The 19,991-nt window shown below is 38.6% G+C and overlaps 1 protein-coding gene across 3 annotated transcripts in view; it reads left to right on the forward strand.

Annotated features, from left to right (window-relative positions):
- The window catches only part of osbpl5 (oxysterol binding protein-like 5), a 45,708-nt gene that overhangs the window by 5,299 nt on the left and 20,418 nt on the right, over positions 1-19,991 (forward strand). The window contains exons 2-3 of one of the 3 annotated variants that reach the window (XM_040025210.1): positions 4,104-4,165; positions 19,710-19,865. In XM_040025210.1, the coding sequence (XP_039881144.1) occupies positions 19,730-19,865 (136 nt within the window). In that variant the 5' untranslated portion in view covers positions 4,104-4,165; positions 19,710-19,729. Of the gene's footprint in view, positions 1-4,103; positions 4,166-19,709; positions 19,866-19,991 lie in introns of those variants that run through there. The other 2 variants (XM_040025212.1, XM_040025211.1) reach the window with 2 other exon arrangements.

Consider the following 19,991-nt stretch of genomic DNA (forward strand, 5'->3'; position numbering starts at 1 on the left):
CTCGACTTCAGGTACACGACGCTGAGCTGAAAACACTTCACGCAAGTTGAGCTGCCCGAGATTCGCAGAATTTCTTGAAAATGTTAAATTTTTGTGATATATATCGCTGCCGGGGCTATAAATGTCTTGTATCGGGCTATGAGATTTTGGTCATATCGCACAGCCCTATATCCCATGACTAGTTGACAGAGGTCCCTGTTAGTAGGGGTGCATGTAAACTTTTAACCCTTTGTGGATTAGATAAAATCTAAAATATGGTTATGCGTGTGCCCCTAGTGTATAATCATTCCACCCTGGAAAAGAACAGTTCACAGAAGTCATTAAAAGTAAAAAATTGCCACGACATTCATGCCCTTGATGAGTGTATGTAAACTTTTGACCATAACTGTCGATCTGCTGTATAAAAGGTGTTGGAATCATTTGGCGCCCTCAAAGTACAACAGGCTGCTTTGCTATTGTTTTTAAAGCCTTTTCCTCAAAGTGGTAAATACAGCCTCTCATTAAAAAAACCAGGCCTCCCACAGCTGCAATTCACTTGTGAGGATGGATTGCGATTCACAGCACAATTTAAGATTTAATAATTGGGCTTTGTCAGAGCAGTACTTGCTGGTGGGACAAATTTTGCATTTATTAACAGTGTGAATTTCACTGTTGGAACGAGAGTTTAAAACTAGACCATCTACTATAGTAGTAAAAAGAAGCAATTATTTGTGAAATTAGCGGTTAGTGAGCAGAGAAAATAAGATGGACTGATTAGTCACTCAAAAGCGGAGTATCCCACAGGCTGCATAGTTTTTAACTAAACATTATTCTTATAGATATACTAACATATCTCCCCAACATCACCGTCAACTAATATTCGTAGTTGGCTCAATATTCAACGACAGTTTGATCTTCACTGTTGGTCCCATTTTGCTGGATTGAACTGTGATTTTTCCAGTTTGTGATGCCCCTGATTTATACCAGACTGCTCAAACAATAGACCCCAAAGTAGGAGGGCATGCGATTAGTACATTGGTCTTTAAGGGACATGAATACACTTAATGTTAAGTGGCCTTAGACCCAGAGCCAAATTTTGCATTGAGTTTAAATTGTGACCATAACAGACAGTGAGTCCTCACTTTGTGTCTCTGTGTCTCAGCAGACTGATTTTTATGTGTTGATAGAAGGTTATGTTCTGTTTATCTGTGCTATCTGTCTTCACTGGACAGACAGTTCCCGTATACCAAAGAACATTTTTAAATACCTGCCTCTATTACCCAATGCTCATATGGATCATAGTCTCAAATTCAACGTTAAGTGAAAGTCTTTGTCAAATTGACATTTCACTTAAAAGACAGAAGCTAACTTTATATCTGACTGTTGATTTCTAGCTATGGTCACAGCAAAATCCTTTGTGGCCTTATGTTTACCTAAGTGGGTTTGCATGGTCAGAGATGAGGGTTGTTGAAGGAGGCTGCTGATAAGAGGCTTTCCTTACGAAGGCTGTCTGACGTGATAAAAGCACCAACACAAGTACAAGTGAGGACAATTTGTATCCATTTAATCTTTAGAAAAATGATGATCTCAAGTCAGAAGAACTGTTCAAGATTGTTACAGGATAGACAGTTCAATTCGACAGGATAAAAAGGTGGATTTTTAGACTCCTAGAGGAAGTGAAGGGTTTTAAAGCACAGCTGTTACAGTAAGTCCAGAACTTTGGTTTATTGGGCAAAGATGAATAAAATATTTTCAGTTGGAATGGCAGACATTGTTAATGTTTCATGGGTTGGCTATAATGTTACAGCCAGTACTATATCACGTTGGAAAACCTATTTCTAGTCTAGTTATCATTCACACTGTTCCTATTTTTTATATTGATTTGAAGCAAGTCTGGCTGATCTGGAGAACTGGTTACATGCAACAGAATTATGCTATGAAATTACAAGATAAATGCAATGAATCAAACGTTTTTAATGTGCAATGTAAAGGATCTGGAATCAGAATAATTTTGTTGCTTTGCATCTTTTTGCACTGCAGTGATCTTTGCCCCTCATCAACCAATCAACTCAATTCAAGTTGCTAAGCAACTTGAGTTTGGCAGTTTGACATAGCTGCCAAAGCAGAGAGCTATGTCATTGGAAATCTTTTCAGTTTTCAGTAGGGAAATTTAAAATATTCCCTTCTAAAATCACAACAGAGGCTTAATATCACTGTACTGTGTAAAAGTTGTTTCCTGAGGGAAGTGCTGTAAAAACCAAATGCATGAATCTAAGGAGCTTGGAAAGAAAAGCGTCTGGACTTCTTTAAGTTGCTTGAAGACGTTTCACCTCTTATCTGAGAAGCTTCTTCAGTTCTAATGTCAAGTCAAGGTCTTTTCCAAGCTCCTTCGATTACAATGACCTGGATGACTGAGGACCTTCATAGACAAATGCATGAATGTTGCTGTGGTGTTTTAATGTAGTTTCAGATATTTAGTTTCAAATGTTTAAAGCAAGACAGCAATGATTTGATTTAGTTCAAATCCATCACTAATTGCATTTTTTTCATCTGTAATCTCTTTCTTACACGTTACCTTCCTATCATTGCTTACAAGCCCAGCCTCACTTTCTGCTATGAATGCTGGCATACCCACAATGCCTTAAAATAAATGTTAATTAGCTGCTTCTGTGAAGACTAGCATACAATTTGCTGGTTAGATTCTATTCAGCACTGTTTGTTTGTAATTGTAGGGATAGTGATTGCTCTCTTTCTGACTTATCTTTGGCCCACTATGTATGAATGTGATATGCGCCAAACAAAGAAGTACATCGTACACTGTGAGTCTCTTTAGTAAGAGTGTTGCATATAAACTGTCCGTTCTTTACACTTTTCTCTTGGCCTTTGGTCATGAGTTAAGTGCAATCCCAAGTTGTAATCGTGTAGTTTTTATGTGTTATGCAGTTAACTTTATTGCACTGTGAATTGGTCCCGAGAACAAATACTCTTCCATTGAAACCATGACGCATTCTGGGCCACGGTGTCTTACTTCACTTGTGGTTTGCATTGTTTGTACATGTTGTGCATTTCATGATTCTTGTCTTTTAAGCAAAAAAAAAAAAGGGGGGCAAGCTAAATTACTCATTCCTTGTGTATTTTTCTTTCAGCTTTTTTTGTTTTGGCTGTGCGTGTTTGACCTGATCTCGCCCCCCTCTTTGTCTTTGTCCCTCAAGTGCTGTTAGCTCAGCGATTCTCTTTCAGTTCACTTCTTATTTAGGTTAGATGTACTCAAGTGTTATGGCTTCCTCGTTTGCTAAGCAGCAGGATTTTAAAGGCGCAGATTCCACCACTCCTGACCATCCTGTTTTTTCACTTGTTGCACTACCATTACGTCTATTAACATTGGTGTAATCTGCACAGATACATGCATTTTCTCAGTTTTTTATTGCATGTATTAGGGGTATATGTAGTGCAGTGCTGCTTTGCAAACTGATGCTTGTGTGTGTTTTCGTTTGTAGATTTATGGCTTATCACATGTCCCAGTTGTGCGTGAATAGACAGGTTTTTCAAGAAAAGTGATTAAAAGGGATTTCAAGGGAAAACAAATATAAGAATGGGAGGTGAAAACACAATTTTTAGCTGTAAATAATGAGAGTGAATGTAAATGTGTAACATCAAATTAAGTTCACTTATGTGGACATTGAACTGTCTGCAGTCATATTCCTGCTATCTTGTCTCACATCTTCCTGGATTCACATCCTACTGAGGTGTGTGTTTATCTAGTGTAACAGAAGTAGTTCTCCATAAATATGATAGTGTGACTGTGTTCCTTATGTTTTGGTAAACACAATCTCCTTTCCAACAAAATGGGATTGACAGTATCAGCATTGAATCTTTTCTTTTCATTGATCTTTTTTGAGGGGGAAATTTGATCCATAATTGTATTACAAGTCAACTTTAGCTAAAGGTGCAGGCTTGTTCTGACTTATTGAAATAAGGACTGGGAAAGAGTGGGGTGGGGCTCTAACACAGTGGTGTGACCAGGAGGAGCATTAGCAGGAGAGACGTTGGGGGTGAGGCAGGTTTGAGCGTTTGTACTGTGTGAGTTAAAGTGAAACCTTATTCTAACTTTTGCATCTCTGCAGGTGAGACAGGCTGATTCAACAAAAGCTTCTGGATGCAGTGTCTCCTGGGGCTCAGGTGAAAGGTAAGTTGAGCTTTCAGCTGCTGGCCCACTCTTTAATTTCTTAGTAATGAATACACTTAGCTAAATTGGATAGCCATCTGTTTTAGCTTCAGTTAGTCAAATGGTTTGTGTGTGCTGTTATCATGTTACAGTCCAAGCTTGCATGTGCTTGAGTACTTTAATTGTTAACTTAAATGTACTTAAATTTGTGAACTGATTTTCTCAGTCCATCACCCTGCTTTCAATATCTGACACCAATGCGAGCACATTTTTACCCAGCGTTGCCAGGAGGGATAACTCACTTTCTGAGCAGAAGTAGGGCACATCTCTTAAGGTGTGAAGCAGACTCTCTGTTTCAGCCAGTTTTTATTACATTTAAGTAGAATATTCCCTGTCTACAGCTATTTGATCAAAGTGTTGGCTAGAGCAGTAAAGTCTGTGTTTGTTCTGTGTTTGTGTGCGCTAGAGTTTGTACACCATGTGACTTTAGAAGAAGAGAAACCGTTAGAAGTGAGATCAGCAGGTTACAGGGTGTGTCTGATTCGCTTGGTTCAGAGGGGAATAAGTGAGGTTTCACAAGGACAGCTGGCCTCAGATGGATACTTCTGAGAGATGGGCAAAGCCCTAAAACAGGCAGTTTGCCTGGGGAACATGGTGGTCTCTTATACAGAGGCAGGATGTAATTACTAGTTACTGGCTTTTTTCAGTCTTCTGTATTACGCTGTGTATTTTTATCTCTCCTGGAAGGATAAAAATATCTTTGTACACGTTTGCTGTACAAATTACAGATTTCACTTAGCTCTTTTGCACATCTGTCTAGAAATGGTGACCGTGGATTTTTAGTTACTTAACAAATGTAGCCTTGTTACTGTGAAAAATGTCACTTTGATGTTGTGGGAATAATAATAATAATAATAATAACACAGTAATCTTACTTTACTTTTAGTGTGCTGAAATTGTGTTGTCATTATGTAGGTTAGAGGTACTGCTTTGTGTGTCTGTGTAGCCCTAGGGTGGTAGTTATAAAAAGAGGCCAACTCGGTTCAGTACGGAAAAGCTCAGAGATTCAGCCATGCTAAAGTTGTTTACGTTGGCATGTGCTTGGAGCATGTGCTTTAACAGCAAATTACACATTAACCAGACAAATCCGGTACCTAGCAGCTTACTCCATGGCTGAACAGTCAGCGGGAAAATATTTAACTATTTCTCTCACAGATAACACAATTATGATTTGACTTGCGAAATATATGCATTTTTCAAGTCACGCTTTAGTTCAGTATTCATTGTAATACAATAATATGTGAGCCAATCTTTATATTTTGCTTTCAAGGAGCCAGACTTTCTTCTAATTTTTAAAGTGGTCTCATTTGTTCCCATTTCTTTAGCTGATTCAGTGAAAAAATGCCAAAGATGGCACAATTTGACAAGCACAAAAGAGTGTTTTGCAACAGTGAGGTGATTGCCAAAGAGCTATTAGCCAAAAACTTGGCAACACCTGGATTTATGTGTTGTTTGTGTTGTGTTGTTGGGCATGCTAGGGAAATAATCAAATTGTGTTGCTATATCATGGATATTGTGAAATGGGGCTATCATGTAAAAATGTATCCATGTTATCACAGACATTATGATATACCACAGCCCTACAGTGTGGTGTTGACTTCTTAAGAGAATGGAACAAAAAGCAGCGATTCTTCTTCTTATCCTTCATGAAACTGCAAGGAAGTTTGCCTAAAAGAGTTCAGACTGTGTTGACGAATAAAGATAATCATACCAAATACTGACTGGTTAGAATTATACCAACTATTTTTGTCTTTGTGACTTGCATAGAATACAGAGTAATCAAACATGAAATTATTACATTAGATGTGATTGGGCCAAGTTACTTAATTAAACTAAAAAAATAAATACTTACTTGGCTCTTTTGCAGTTTAATTGCATGTATTGAGTCCTGTTGCAATTTGGATTTGAAATCTATTAACTGTTCCTGATTAACTCACATGCAGCCACTTTTACACCATAATTTAGTAGAATTAAGATTTCCTACTTCTGACAACTATTTTTGTGGATAGTAAATTATCCAAAAACTATGTGATTATCATTTTAACACCAGATTACATCACAATACACAGTGTGTATTGAGATGCAAAGTGTACAAGGAGAGAAACACAAGAGCTCTTTATGGCATAGAAGTGGAACATGAATGCAATTTTCTCAGCATTTCCACTCTGCCACCTCAGCTTTGTTTGTCTCGGTCATTCCACACACGCAGGGCGGTGATCACATTTTTGTTTACTCAAGTGGGGAGAAGGCAGACTGTTGTAATATTCTGTATCCAATATCTCTGTCAGTTCAAATCTAAAGTTAATTATGCTTGAATGATGAAGATGTGTTGTAGGAAAGTCCTGAAATGCCAAATGCTGCACATTTAACCTGTTAGATTTTTCACACAAAAATCTAATCGTCTAAATTTCCAACCGAATAACAAAAGACCGTAACAATTAATGTTTTTCTTTTTTTTAAAAAATATGTAAATTGTTAACAGTGGGATGAAATCAATATTTAGGCTTTCTTAATGCTTAATAACAAGCTGCTTTGAGCGACAAATTACTGGATGTAGCATAACATGGTTGATTTAATGTTCTACATTAGCGTTCACAGGCTTAGTGGTTAGAACTGACCTTTCAAAACATGAAGGTCCTGAGATTGATCACCATCCATTGCCGATCCTTTCTATATATAGTTTGCATGTGGGTTTTTTTCTTGTTTGTTTTGTTTTTTCTGTCTCCTGCGTGACTTTCCTTTTATCAGCGAAATTAATTTTTTCAAAGTGCTCTTCAACAAAACCTTGCTAGAGAAGTAGAGTTGGTCCCCTGGCGCCAAACTCATCCTAATTCTTAGGACGGGTTAAATGCATCAAATGAATTTCTCTGCAGGGATCAATAAAACTTAATTTAACTTAGAGTAGGCTTCAGTGTTACACAATGTTTGCCTGGAGTCATTTCATCAAAGAATAGTTATACAATCAGGAGCTGACCTTGCAGTAATTAAAGAACAAATAAAATCCAAATTGGTTGTCAGATAGAATATATTTAAGGAGAGCTGATAATGGCATCTGCATTGACTACTGTAGAACACCATTCAGAGAAAATAGCACCCGACAGTCTTGTTTAATAAACAAAATAAGACCTAAGTTAATGAGAACAATACTCAGTAAATGTGATGTATATTTATTGTGCTTCTCGTGATTTGAAGAGAGGCCAGAGTATTGGTGACACGTGGAGCCCTGTAAGAACTGCCTACTCGGTATGAAACAGCATAATATGAGCAGAAATGACGCACCACTATGTGCACACAGTTCAGTTACAGTGCCATTATAAATCTAAGTGGCTGAGGTTCTTGCACATTGGCAAATAAAACAGAAACTGTTTACAAGGCTAAACATAATTAAGGCATGTGTAAAACTATCGAAGTAAAGAGTTTGAAGTATTACTATAAAACATTAGCAAAGACTTGAGGATATGATTAGTACTCATGATTAGCTGAGAGCTCCTGCCAGCATCATAAGTGTTCGTTATTGTGGGATTGATGGGGAGACAGAAAGAGGGCAGGTGACAGACGAGAGACGAGAAAACAAAGTGGATGGACGATCTGTGAGAAGTGTTCATCTGTTGATTTCCCCTGAAGTGTTTCAAAGGACAAACCTCCTGACTATAACACGATGCAGTTCTTCTCCAGTTATGTGCATAGTCTTGCTTTTTACTGTCCTTTGTGTCATATGTGGGATTTATATCCGTGACAAACTGGTTAAATGAGGTCTCGTACAGTAAATTGCATTTTTATTTATGGCTGTACAACACCATTTTTTTTTTCTTCTTCTTCTTCCTTTTTTTTGGTCTCTCAGTATAATTCAATTAAATACTGGGCAGGATGAACAGAAGTGTAGTCTGCCCTCATTACACTATGTTAATTTAATTCCTCATGTGACAGGACTATCAAGTGACTGTTTGGACAAAGGGAGGAACTTGTAGCAGGTTGACCCAATTACTTCTCATTAAATGCTTTACAAACCACAAGCTGTGGCACTGTCCATTCAGTATGCATATGAGATCACCCAGGGGTCCAGTACAGAGTGAACTGCAAGCAGCATTTTTTTTTTGTCCCAGAAAACGAGTTTTGCAGCTTGTAAAAGTTGTTTTGAACTCTGCTTGCTGTTCTCTTTTACTGTTCCTCACTGCTGGAACGAAGAATTAAAGGAGCTCCATGCTGATATGAGGAGGGTAGCAGGTCAGGGACTTTGTAACTCAGTTTTGTGAAGATGATTCCAACAAATTCAGTGTTGATTAATTTAAACAGTGCTCTCATTCAGCATTTGTACTGTTGGAGAAAAACTGTTTGTTTTTTTTGGTTGCAAGTTTGCTTCTTAGTTTTATCGTAGAGGACAGGGAAGTACATAAAAACTGCTTTGCCTGAAGCAAAAGGAATTATGCAATACCTGAAAGTTGGCTCATAGATGTAAACAAAATCTCTTATTTCATGTGTCCACTGTGCAAAAGTCTGAAGCCACCCTTCATTTCTTTATATTTACCTTTGAAGGAGCCATGGAAACATGCTGCCAATGCACTAAAAGCATACTTGGAAAGTGTTCCATTGTGTCTTTTTCTATTAGTAATAAATCAGCCATCTAAGAGCCTGAACTTAACATTAATGAACCAGCACGGGATCATTTTGACAGAAAATGGAGCAAAAGGAAGCCGCTATCCAAAGAAAAGCTTTGGAATATCCTTCAAGAAGTCTGGAGAACCTTTCCTGAAGACAACTTAAAAGAAATGACAGTAAAGTTTCCCAAAGACAGTTCAGGCTGTGTTGAAGAATAAAGGTGCCAAATATTGACTTCCAAGTCTGTTAGAGTTGCACAAACTCTGTTTTTGCCTTATGCACGCTATTTCCATTTATGTTTGCACATTTCAATAAATTGCTACACCTTTTTCCCTTTGGCTTGAGACTTTTGCACAGCAGTACATAGAGCTTTCTCCTGTTTGTTCATTGATGAAGTCACGTAGCTCTAACACTTCTTTCAGTTATTGTACTGACTATCAGTCGGTTCATCTTTTGGCCATGACATACCAAGCTGGTAAGAAATCAGCAGAAGTAGGAGAGTTTTATCAGGAACAGACATTCCAGTGAAAGTGGATTATTTATTGCAGAAAGTATGAGACATAATTTGGTGTTTGGAATATTATAATACAAGGAATCTACAATCTGCTTCTGCCCTCATCTGCTCTCTGGGTTGTTTTTTGCATTACCGTTATCTATCTGACACCTTGTCATCCGTTATCTCTTGACATCTTAAGCCACGCAGCCTCCCTCTCTCTGCTGGCAGGCATCTTTGTTCCAGTCCCTCACACCTCCTGTCTCTCCAGCAGAGAGAGACAGTCTCCCCTGAGGTCCACACTTAGCCAAGCTCATAACCTGTGCTGATTTATCACACAGGTTCATTTAGGCTCAAAAACGAACTCTGCCGTTGTTATAAATAACATATAAAGAAATTAATTAAAGGAAACAAAAATCCGATGCTACTAAAATTAACCACTTTCTCTATGTTACAGCTTGAGCTAAATAGATTCCTATATATAAATCTGTGTTGGCATGATTCTGATTGATTACATGCAGTGATAAGAGCAAATTTAGCCAATGCACACATTAAATGAATCCAAAAAAAAGTTAGTGTGCACATTTTTTGGGTGCAAGATAAGAACACTGTTTTGCACAAATTAGCGACTGAGGCTGGCTTATCTTTTTTCTTCATTTAATTTTTGAGGTTTCTTACAGCTTATCGTTACCTTTTCGTACAGAAAAGGGTTTGGTGCTATAAAAATGCTGTTCTAAAGCTGCAGGGCATTTAATTCACCACAGCAAGTTGAAATAGAGCAAACGACTGTATCTAATTTGTGGTGCAGTAATATTTAATTCAAGATGCAAAGGGATAAGAAAATTGGCTCACACTGACTGCTTTTTCATGGCTTTAGTTCTTTTTTTGGAATAGAAATGCAGAGACTTGGAACTGAACAGAAGGCAAGGACAGATATGATTAGAATGCCACTGACAATAAATTCATTCTCATTTGAACTGCATATTTTGACTTTGTTTTTTTTTAGTTTTTTTTATTTTAGTTTTCATTTAACAATGTGAAGAAGGACCTAGGTTATAAGATTGCAGTGGTGGAGGCTTGGCTTCCCACAGCCAGAGTTTAGATTAAATATAGAATACATATGTGTTAATATGTGGGGTCATTTTTTTTTTGTCTGTACTTCTTATCCCGTTTATTATCAATAATTATGCACCCATTGCTTTTTTTTTACTTGTTTTATCATACTTACTACCACACAGCACACTAAACTTAACTACACTCAAGTGTTTTTGTAGCTTTTAGACCATGGGTGTCAAACATAAGGTCCAGGGGGTGAAATTTGCCTTGCTCAGTCTCTACAATTAAATTCTCTCCCCATGATTGTTCAAACTACATAAAAGGAATTTAGTAATAGATTAAATGACAGGAAATGTATCTTTATTACAATGGGTCAAAACTTTTTAAAAAAACCTATTTTCTGCGAATTAACAAAACCTTCATGCTTTATAATTATATTACAGTCAACATTTAAGCCCAAAGAGTTGTGCTGACATATATTTCTTTTTTTCTTTTTTTAAATACAGCAGTTTCTATATTAGTTTGAAAACTGAGATATAAGGTTAAAATTGCACATATTTTTCTTATACAAAACATATGTCAGGGATTAAGCTTACTTACTGATATTGACAGAAAGGAGAATTTCACTGATCTGGACCACTTAAGATCAAAGATGTAAAATGAGTTTGACATCCCTCCTTTAGCAACAAGGTAAAGAACATTCAGCATTGTTTCACTTCACTCATTTCACCCTGCTTTATTAGGAAGGGAGAAAAAAACAAAGCATTTGGGCTTTGCATTCCATCTTAAGACATTAGGACAGTTAAAACTGGGGTTGGTCCTGTAGTTTCAAAGTAAAATGCTGTTGACCCATCTTCTTCCCAGACATAGTCTGGCATTGTATCAACCTGAAATGGCTCTTGCTATCAAAGGCTGGTAAAGTACAGTACAGTATCTCCCCCAAGCAAATCTTCCCAGTGACTGAAAACATCACCCACCAGGTTTTATGTTAGCAGCCCAACTATGCTAGATATGCAGGATTCATTGTTGAACTTTGATGGCTATTCTGAGAGGGGTTTTGGGAAGTTGAGTGTTAACTCGATGAAAGATTCTTTGTCTATTATGACTTAAAAAGATGTTCTCTGTAGCACGGGCCAAGCTAACGTAGCAACACCAGCACAGACAGCAAAAGTAGCACATATTACCAGCTCCATATGCACACTGCCATATGGTGACAACACACACAGCTATAAACACGTAGGCACAGGTAATACACATAGCATCTGTGGATTACCAATGCAATCTCATGTTGGCAGTGTTGGGGAGTAACGGAATACATGTACCGCCGTTATGTATTTAAAATACAAAATATGAGTAACTGTATTCCGTTACAGTTACCATTTTAAAAAGGTGGTATTCAGAATACAGTTACTTTGCTGATATAAAGAGCTTACACGGCGGTATTTTCCTGTTTCATATGTTCGGCTGTGCCCTCTCTATTTTTGGTTTCCACGCCCCAAACAAAACACGCATTAAGACGCTCTAATGCCTGTGTCTCAATCTCGTGGCCCATGTCACCACTACTTGCGGCTCGCATAATGACGTGAAGAAATATTTTTAAAAGTTATTCACAAAAATAATTTAATATGAAGGCAATAGGCAGAGTGTTACATTGCCCTAAAGAATGTAGCTTCATGGGCAGTGTAGTCCGTGCTGCAGGGAGACTGCACTGCCATACCTGTTATGTGTTTGTGAGCGCGAGGGAGGGCGAAAAAGGAGAGTGGAAAAGTACAAGTTGTCACCGACCAGAAGCGGGAGATGGAAGCATGTAAATATAATAATAACCACTGCAGCCAAAAAGAGTGCCTGATGAGGCAAGTTGTAAGTAAGCTTAAGACTTGATTGTACACTTTTTTCGTGTTTTTCTCCGAAACAATAAGTTCCTTTGGAGCAGCCTTTCAACACAAGTTGACCCAGACAACAAAGTAAAGCTAGTTTTCAGCTACTAGCCCGACATGAACCCGACGTATTAGCCAGAGGTCCCTTTACTACGGTTTGGAGCCGCGGACCTGTTTTATATACGGATAGTTTTCTATACGAGATCGCTGCAAAAAGTGCAGCCTTACCTAATGTCCACCTACTGTTACTCATTTTATATTAAGATTTAAAAATCTAGTTGCTATTGGTATGGCGAGTAACCTTCAGTAAAAGTAATAATTCACACAGCAATAGTACATTCATGTAGTTGTAAAAAGCATGATAATATATTAAGTAATCCAAAGTATTCAGAATACATTACTCTCATTGAGTAACGTAATGGATTACGTTACAAAATACATTTTGGGGCATGTATTCTGTAATCTGTAGTGGAATACATTTTAAAAGTAACCTTCCCAACACAGCTTGTTGGGCATTTACGATGTGGAGTCGTAGTTCTCACTTAAGTTATTTGTATTTTTTTTTTAAATAGGTCACACACAGATATCTTAAAATACATGTGCTAGTTTTGCATACAGTATGATGAGTGAAAGTTCGGTGTTTACAAACAGCAGAAACTAAATGGCACAAGATTGAACAGAAGGATTTGTACATAAGGCGGTAAAACTTGAACGCTACTTAAAGAGGGCTTGAAGTGAACCTTTATAGCGGCTCTAAAATGCTATGATTGTTTTCGTTCTTTAAAATAAATCTTCATTATCTTTGCACGTGGCTTCTCTCCTAGTCGGCCTTAATCATGTTTGAGTTATTTTGCTAGTGTGTTTGTGTTGTATGTGCTGGGGCACGTACCTTATTGAGGTGTCAATCTGCAGACGTTAATTTTCACATACTTTTTTAGATCCATTAATATGTCAGGTTAGTCTCACCGTCACCAACAACATCCTTAATCATGCTAAAGCAGCATTGTACATGAGCTTCAAGAGGAGGAACATCAGAAAAAAGAAAGCAAGGGAGAGCGTGTCAGAACAAGTCAAAGTCAAGACTGCAGCATGTCACAGTCAATTATTGAGGTCATCTGACAGTTGAAATAGTAAGCTAGGCCCTCTGTTTACACGCACATGTCCATATACGTTTGCATGCTTGTTGATGTCCACATTTTTTTTTTCTCTCCATCAAGGCTGGCCTAAGGCTACTTCTCACACACTGCATCCCCTGGCCTGGATCCAGCATATATGGAGCCAGCTGGCTTGATCTGTCTGCCAGGTCAAATATGGCTCCAGTGTGTGTCTTAGGGCCTGCTTTCTTAGTCAGACTTATTCTGTGAAAGCAAAAACAAAAACTGCAATTGTTTTTGTATAATGTCAGTCTGGAGTTTCTGAAAATAAATAACTGCTAGGTAGTGTTCTCTAGACACCTCGTTTCTTTGAATTATTGTGATGATTATTTTTTAAATGTATTTATTTTTTAATCAGTCATGTTAAAAACACGTGCATGCACACACATACACACTAAGCAACAAGAAGACAGGGTTAATTTACTTGTTGTTTTGAAAGGTAGAGGTCGGTAGAGGTTACATTTTTCTATAGAATAATACGTCTGTGAAAAGAGTGGAAATGTGGAAAGCGATTGTTGACCTGAGTCTGACTTTTCACACTGAATATGTTTTGGATCTGTAGTTGTTTTGATAAAACCAGAAAAGTGGTTCAATTTCAATTTACAGATAAATCTATTGGGTTAATCTTTCTTAAGTCTGAGGTTTGCTGCCATCCCCTTTGTAGGGACTCCTGGTCTTCTTTACTCTTTCATGACAGAAGCCTCTGTTCTAAATTGTGTTTATCATGGTTTGATGTTCTGCTAGTCTAACCTGAAGCACCGGGAACATTTGAAACTCTTTGACTAACTGGCAAATCCTAAGCCCTTCTTAGCAGGCCAGGGAAATAACTTATAATGTTTGATAGCTTTCCCGACCTTAACATGAACTGAAGTGATCGGGAAGAATAATATAAACACATAAAATACTACCATAGGGTGCAACTGTTCACCTTGCTGCTTAAAATAGGGTAGGGACCACCCCAGTCTTTTATAGACCGAAGTGGACTTTCCTATTTAAGGTAAGATCAGATGGGAAATCTGGTTGGGAGGCATTTTCTCCATTTCAGTTCCTTAAAATATGCCAGCACCCCCACAACACTCAGAATAGAACACTAAACCACACATCCTCCCACAGTTACAAAATTAGACTGTCTCTGTTTGTTTCCTACAGTGACAGAAGACCTGCAGTAGTTCTACCTTTCTCATGTGCTGTTAAACACAATAGCTAAAATTGTTTGTTTAAAGAGTCGGTGTGTAGTTATCAGCAGTTTCTAAGGCACCCTTGTGTTTTGTATTCAGGAAGAAGTTCTAAATGTTCGTGAAGCTTTTGACCACTTACTATATATATTTTTTTTTTAAACATGCTTGATTGATGCTGAAATATCCGGGTCAGCTTGTAGTTGAGGATGGAAATTACAGAGCGCTTTTAAATCTAAGCTTTGCAACATTTAAGGAGTTTTGTTTTTTTTTTAAATAACTTTTTCTTCTCACTTTTGTTGAATATGCAGAATGAATTTGGACAAAATGTGACCTTATACCTCACCATCTTTCATGACTTGGTTTTTAAGCAGTGTTTTTTTTTCATGTGATGTGGCTGAGGATGAGAAATTATACATATTCTTTTCAAATAATAGGAATATAAACTTTTTGAGCAGTCCCTAAGCAGGAGTAAAAGAAAAAAAGGTCAATGCATGTAATGTTCGGCTCATACATCTAGGTCATGTGGTCATCCAGTTGTTACAGGAAAATGACGGTTAACATGGCTGGGGGCAGTGAAGGGAGGATGGATAGAGCAATGGAAAGATGGGGGAGTGTATGGACTTAATCTGTGCCATCGTATTAAGAACAGCTGGTTTGATGCTGGCTTTCTGCATTTTGAGGCTCTGGCACATAGCAGGGCCAATGTGTGTTGAGGTGTTGGAATACAATTTAAGATTACTGGAAGTTATATGGACCAAAATAGAAGCCTTGTTTTTCATCTGAACACAGCTAAAAGAACACCATTCCACAGTGTCCTTCATCAGTGGGTCGAACCACTGTTGTATGTGTCTGTGTTGAATTTTGGCTATTTCGTTTTATTAATTCCAGAAACATTTTTCATTCTCTAATAATGTAGCTGCTAGTGTTGTTGACTGGCCACTCTTAAGTTGTGAAATTTAAGGTGTATCTCTGTGTCTGGTGACATGCAGTTCTCAGTGTAGCTGGCGTAAGCTGAATCTATCCAAGAAGCATTTGCATTAACTTCTGTTTGTTCTGAGTCACAGGACACTGGAGCCTATCCCAGTTGTCATATTCAAAAGGTATGTTACATCCTGCACACGTCACCAGTCTATCTCAGGGAATACTTACTCTTTTTTTTTTTTTTAACATGCCGTAAACTAGAGCTTGGACCAGTTGCAATTTTCTTGGCTAAATCTGAGTTCCAGTTTTTTTTCCAAAGTGTGACCTACCAATACAGGTTTTTTGCCAGTTCTTGTTTTCTTTCTAAGAATGACAACTGAGTAACTTTCTTAATTGAAGAATAACGTGTTCATAATAAAAGAAGTTAAACTTTACAATTTCTCTCAAACTGCAAGTAAGTTACAGGATCTCTTGTCACTTAAAAAACAAAGCGTGTGGCTACTGGAAAACCGAGCAGATAATTTCTGAAAATGCATTGTGTGAGCACATTGAGACTTCTATGTGCGATTCATGGTTGTTATATCAGTCGAGCAAATGAATAACATACAGGTTAGAACATGTATACGTCTTCCACTCCCCTGCCTTCCCAGGCGTGATTACTAAAAACAAACAGGCCTCATGTGCTTTCATCTCGACAAGGTAACTGTGGGTCAGACTCTTCTGTTGTTGTTGTTTTCTTTTAATCTGTCCTTCTCTTAGTTTAAGGTTAATGTATGACACTGGAATATGTGTCATTGACTGGCCTGGTGCTGTTACCTTACTCTTATCTTTTCCACAAGATGTTGATATTAGTGTGTAAATATTAGTCTAGCACCTGTGTAGCATTTGTGATAACTGAACCTCATGTTAGCCTTGCCTGGCAAACTTTGCGTTGTGTGCGGTGAGTGTTAAGAGGTGAGTTGCGTGCTGTGTTCAAGTATAATGAAGGTCAGTCAAGGGTTAGAACTGGCTAAGCGTGAAGAAAACCCTTTGCCTTTGTATTCTCATGGGTTCTGATCCTGTGACATTTTGTCTGTTGTCTCTGAAATACTGTATCAGTGTGTGTTGCTCACACTGATACAGTACTAATGCCACTGGTTTGTGGCATTAGTACTTCTGAAGGGCAAGGGGAAACTGGCCCGCATGTCAATCAGAGCTCAGCATTTTGTGCTGAAATGCAGCAAGTGCACATCAACCAGACTAATGGATTTTTTTCTTCCTTTCATTCTTTTCAGTTACATTCGGGAGGGTGTTTATTTGGTCTTTGTGTTTTGTACTTGGTATACTTACAAAAAAAATCCAACCTGTTGACTAAAGAGGAAGAAAAAAGTGAAATGAGAATAGAGAAGTGGACTAGGGAAGTGCACCAGCAGTGGGTAAGCTTACTGTAAAATAAAACGAGCATTCGGTGTAAATGGCAAATGCGTGTACACACAAAAAAAACCCCAAAAGAAAAACAAAAAAAAAAACCCTTGCATTCTCGCTTTCCACTGAGAAGGCAGTGGGCAGATCTACCCAATGCACTTGTTTGTTTGTTGTTGTTTTTTTTATAGGGAATTTAGTAATAATTTCCTTCAATGTTTTTTAAAATTGTTATTGAAAGAAGTTTTGATATGTGTTCTGTAAACTTTTGTCATCGTGCCAGAAGTAACTTGAGAACCCCAGCGCATATCAGTGATTATTAGTATTGTATAAATGCCCTTTGAAGAATACTCCAACCTCACTAGCCTCGTTCCAACTGCTTCTCAGAACAACTATAAACGCTTTGATTCCTGCTGTGTTCAGATAGAGTGTCTTAAAGGGGTCTGAGAGGTCATATGCTGGCCCTTACTGGAACCTTCTAAAGAATAAATACGGTCAGTGTTTTGGTTTGATACTTTTGTGTCTTTTTATGCAAGTGAATGAAAAGAATGCTTTTCCTAACTTATTTGGGTGTTTTGTGTAAAATCACAGTGCCTCAGCGCTAGTGCTGGAGTTGCTTGTTGGAGAGGAGCCTTTTATCTCTCCTTTGGCACTACATCATGTGCAGATGTAATCCTCCCTTCAGTTTGCAGCAGCAAGGCAGGCGCGCATGCAGTCACGTATGCGTAGCCTCTCTCTCTCTCTCTCTCTCTCTCTCTGTTCTTTTTTTTTTTAACTTGCTTCATTGAAGAAACACACATTAGCACTACTGTTTCATATATGCCTCACTGACAGGGTGACATGAACAAACACATTAAACATGCAAGGATGCCACACCCATGCTCCGTCTGCTCTGCCACTGTCCTCACACTCAAGTCTTTTTCCTAACTAATCCTTCCCTGCAACAGTGAGAGCTAGCTGCGATTGGTTTGTCCTGTCAGTATTCATGTCTGCCTACATATTAGTCTGACTCGGGGGATGTACTGTAAGTGGTATTAATACTGTGTGTGTGTGTCCATCACCATGCAGCATGGCAGGCCATTGTGTTTTGCTGTTGTGTAATGCTCAAGCTTCAAGCTCTTTTCCATGCAGTCTGCACCCCACTCAGGGTTCAGCGGTGTACTACATATGCACGCATGCACTGCAGCAAAACATTAGCTATTTATAGCTCTGACCCACAAGGACAAAAAAAGCTTCTTGTTGAATTGATCTTCTTCTGTGTCATGTCTTGCTCATTCATACCTGCTTTTTTTGAAAGAGCGATGATGCAAAGGTGGGAGAAAAAGTGAGTAGAAGAGATTGAATGATTAGAAAGCAGCAGGGAGTCAAGAGGTTGAAGGAATGAGTCAGTGGTGCAGAATAGGCAATAGAGGGAAGTAGGGAGTGGTTTGACGAGCACGCGGATGTGAATGCTTTTGTATTTTTAATATGTGCGAGAGTGCACTTGTAGCGGGAGGTCCTCAAGTAGTTCTCCAGCACTTAATCTAATTTCCAGTTTTACTAATTTCTATAGATTCAGGTGAATCGGTGGAGTCTGTAATACCTATATGTACATTTTCTCCTGCTGCACCTGCATGTGTCTAATCACAGTGGAATAACGTGGGAGAGTTAAAGATGAATCAGTCTGTGAAAACATTCTTTGAATGAATTTTATATAATCTGTTGTTCTTCAGTGTTGTAATTGGAGGCTTGTAGGCGAGACCGCTATGTAGGTGGGGAGTCTACTGTACGTGTTTGCATACTGAGAGAAAATGAATGGGATTATATTGATCTGAGTGGGACAGAGTGTAGCTGCTCAGACAGACCCAGGTGGTTCCGCTCTGCCTGTTTTACAGTCCGCTCCGATTTGCTACGATCAGCTCGACATCTATTTGGTTGAGTAAAACGATCTTTCTGGAAACTGCTGTGACCCTCCGCAGCCGTTAATAACGTGCTAAGAATAGTTTGCAACTTGTCAATCGTTTCTGAGCTCAGTGGTGGCGAAAACAGGGCATGCATACAGCATGTGTACACCCGTATAGATTCGTGTGTGTGTGTGTGTGTGTGTGTGTGTGTGTGCGCTTTTTTTTTTTTTTTTCTTTATGTGGGCTTGGTGGTCTGTAAGTATGACTCATCCACTGCTATAAATTAACAACAGCACAACAACGACTTGAAGCTACAGAGCTACAGCTTGATCCTGTACACATGTGCAGTTGCTGCATTTGTCCCTTTTTGTGGGTGGAAATGTGCAACTGTTTAGAAGATAATTCTTTGTGGATATCTAGGGAAGGACTGATGAAGCTGTGTTTTTGAAATGGGGAAAATAAGAATAGCGTTTGTGTGGCTGGACACAGTAGATGTCTGTGGTCAGACTAACTGAACTTTCTTGAGGCTTCCATCTGTCATTTACTCTGACAATACACAGTGTGAACTGCTTGTCACTGCCATGCACAGTGCCATTATGTGAACAGGCTTACATGTCCTCGTACAGTAGGTCTTTGTTAGTGTAGGAGACAAGTGAAAGGGTGGGGGCTCTTATGGATTGACATAGACGGAGAGAAGAAGTGAATAAATATGGAGTTTGAGAGTCAGTGAAACGGGTTGAAGATCAGATTCAAAAGAGAGGGATCTGTAAAGACAGGATATTTCACTATTGGTAAATGAAAATATTGGTTGAACTAATGCATGCAGGCTCAGAACTTGAAAGTTCTCTTTTGTTCTAGCTACAGATTTCTTTCTTTATCTTTTTCTTCCCTCCTTTTTACATCTACCTTGTCTCCATTTTTTCTTTTATGCGTCTCTCCCCTGCAGAGGAGAAGCAGGCCGCCAGGATGAAGGAGGAGAATTTGTTTCATCGGAGGTATTCGCTGTGCCCCAGTGCTACCTCCCCGCCCAAAATTGATCCCCGCACCCTCACCAGGAACCTCTCTTATGGAGGAGACAACGACTTCTACAACCTCAGCCCAGGTACAAGGTCAAGATGTCACAAGTGACAAAACGTGATATTTTGTGAAATAGTGGATTCCAGTGTCTGGGAAAGTATGGCGCACTGTGGTGAAACATACTTATGCCATATTAATCAGCAAACCTCAG

This window comes from Simochromis diagramma, unplaced genomic scaffold (assembly GCF_900408965.1).
Source record: "Simochromis diagramma unplaced genomic scaffold, fSimDia1.1 OVJJ01000293.1, whole genome shotgun sequence".
In the NCBI taxonomy this organism is placed as follows: Eukaryota; Metazoa; Chordata; class Actinopteri; order Cichliformes; family Cichlidae; genus Simochromis; species Simochromis diagramma.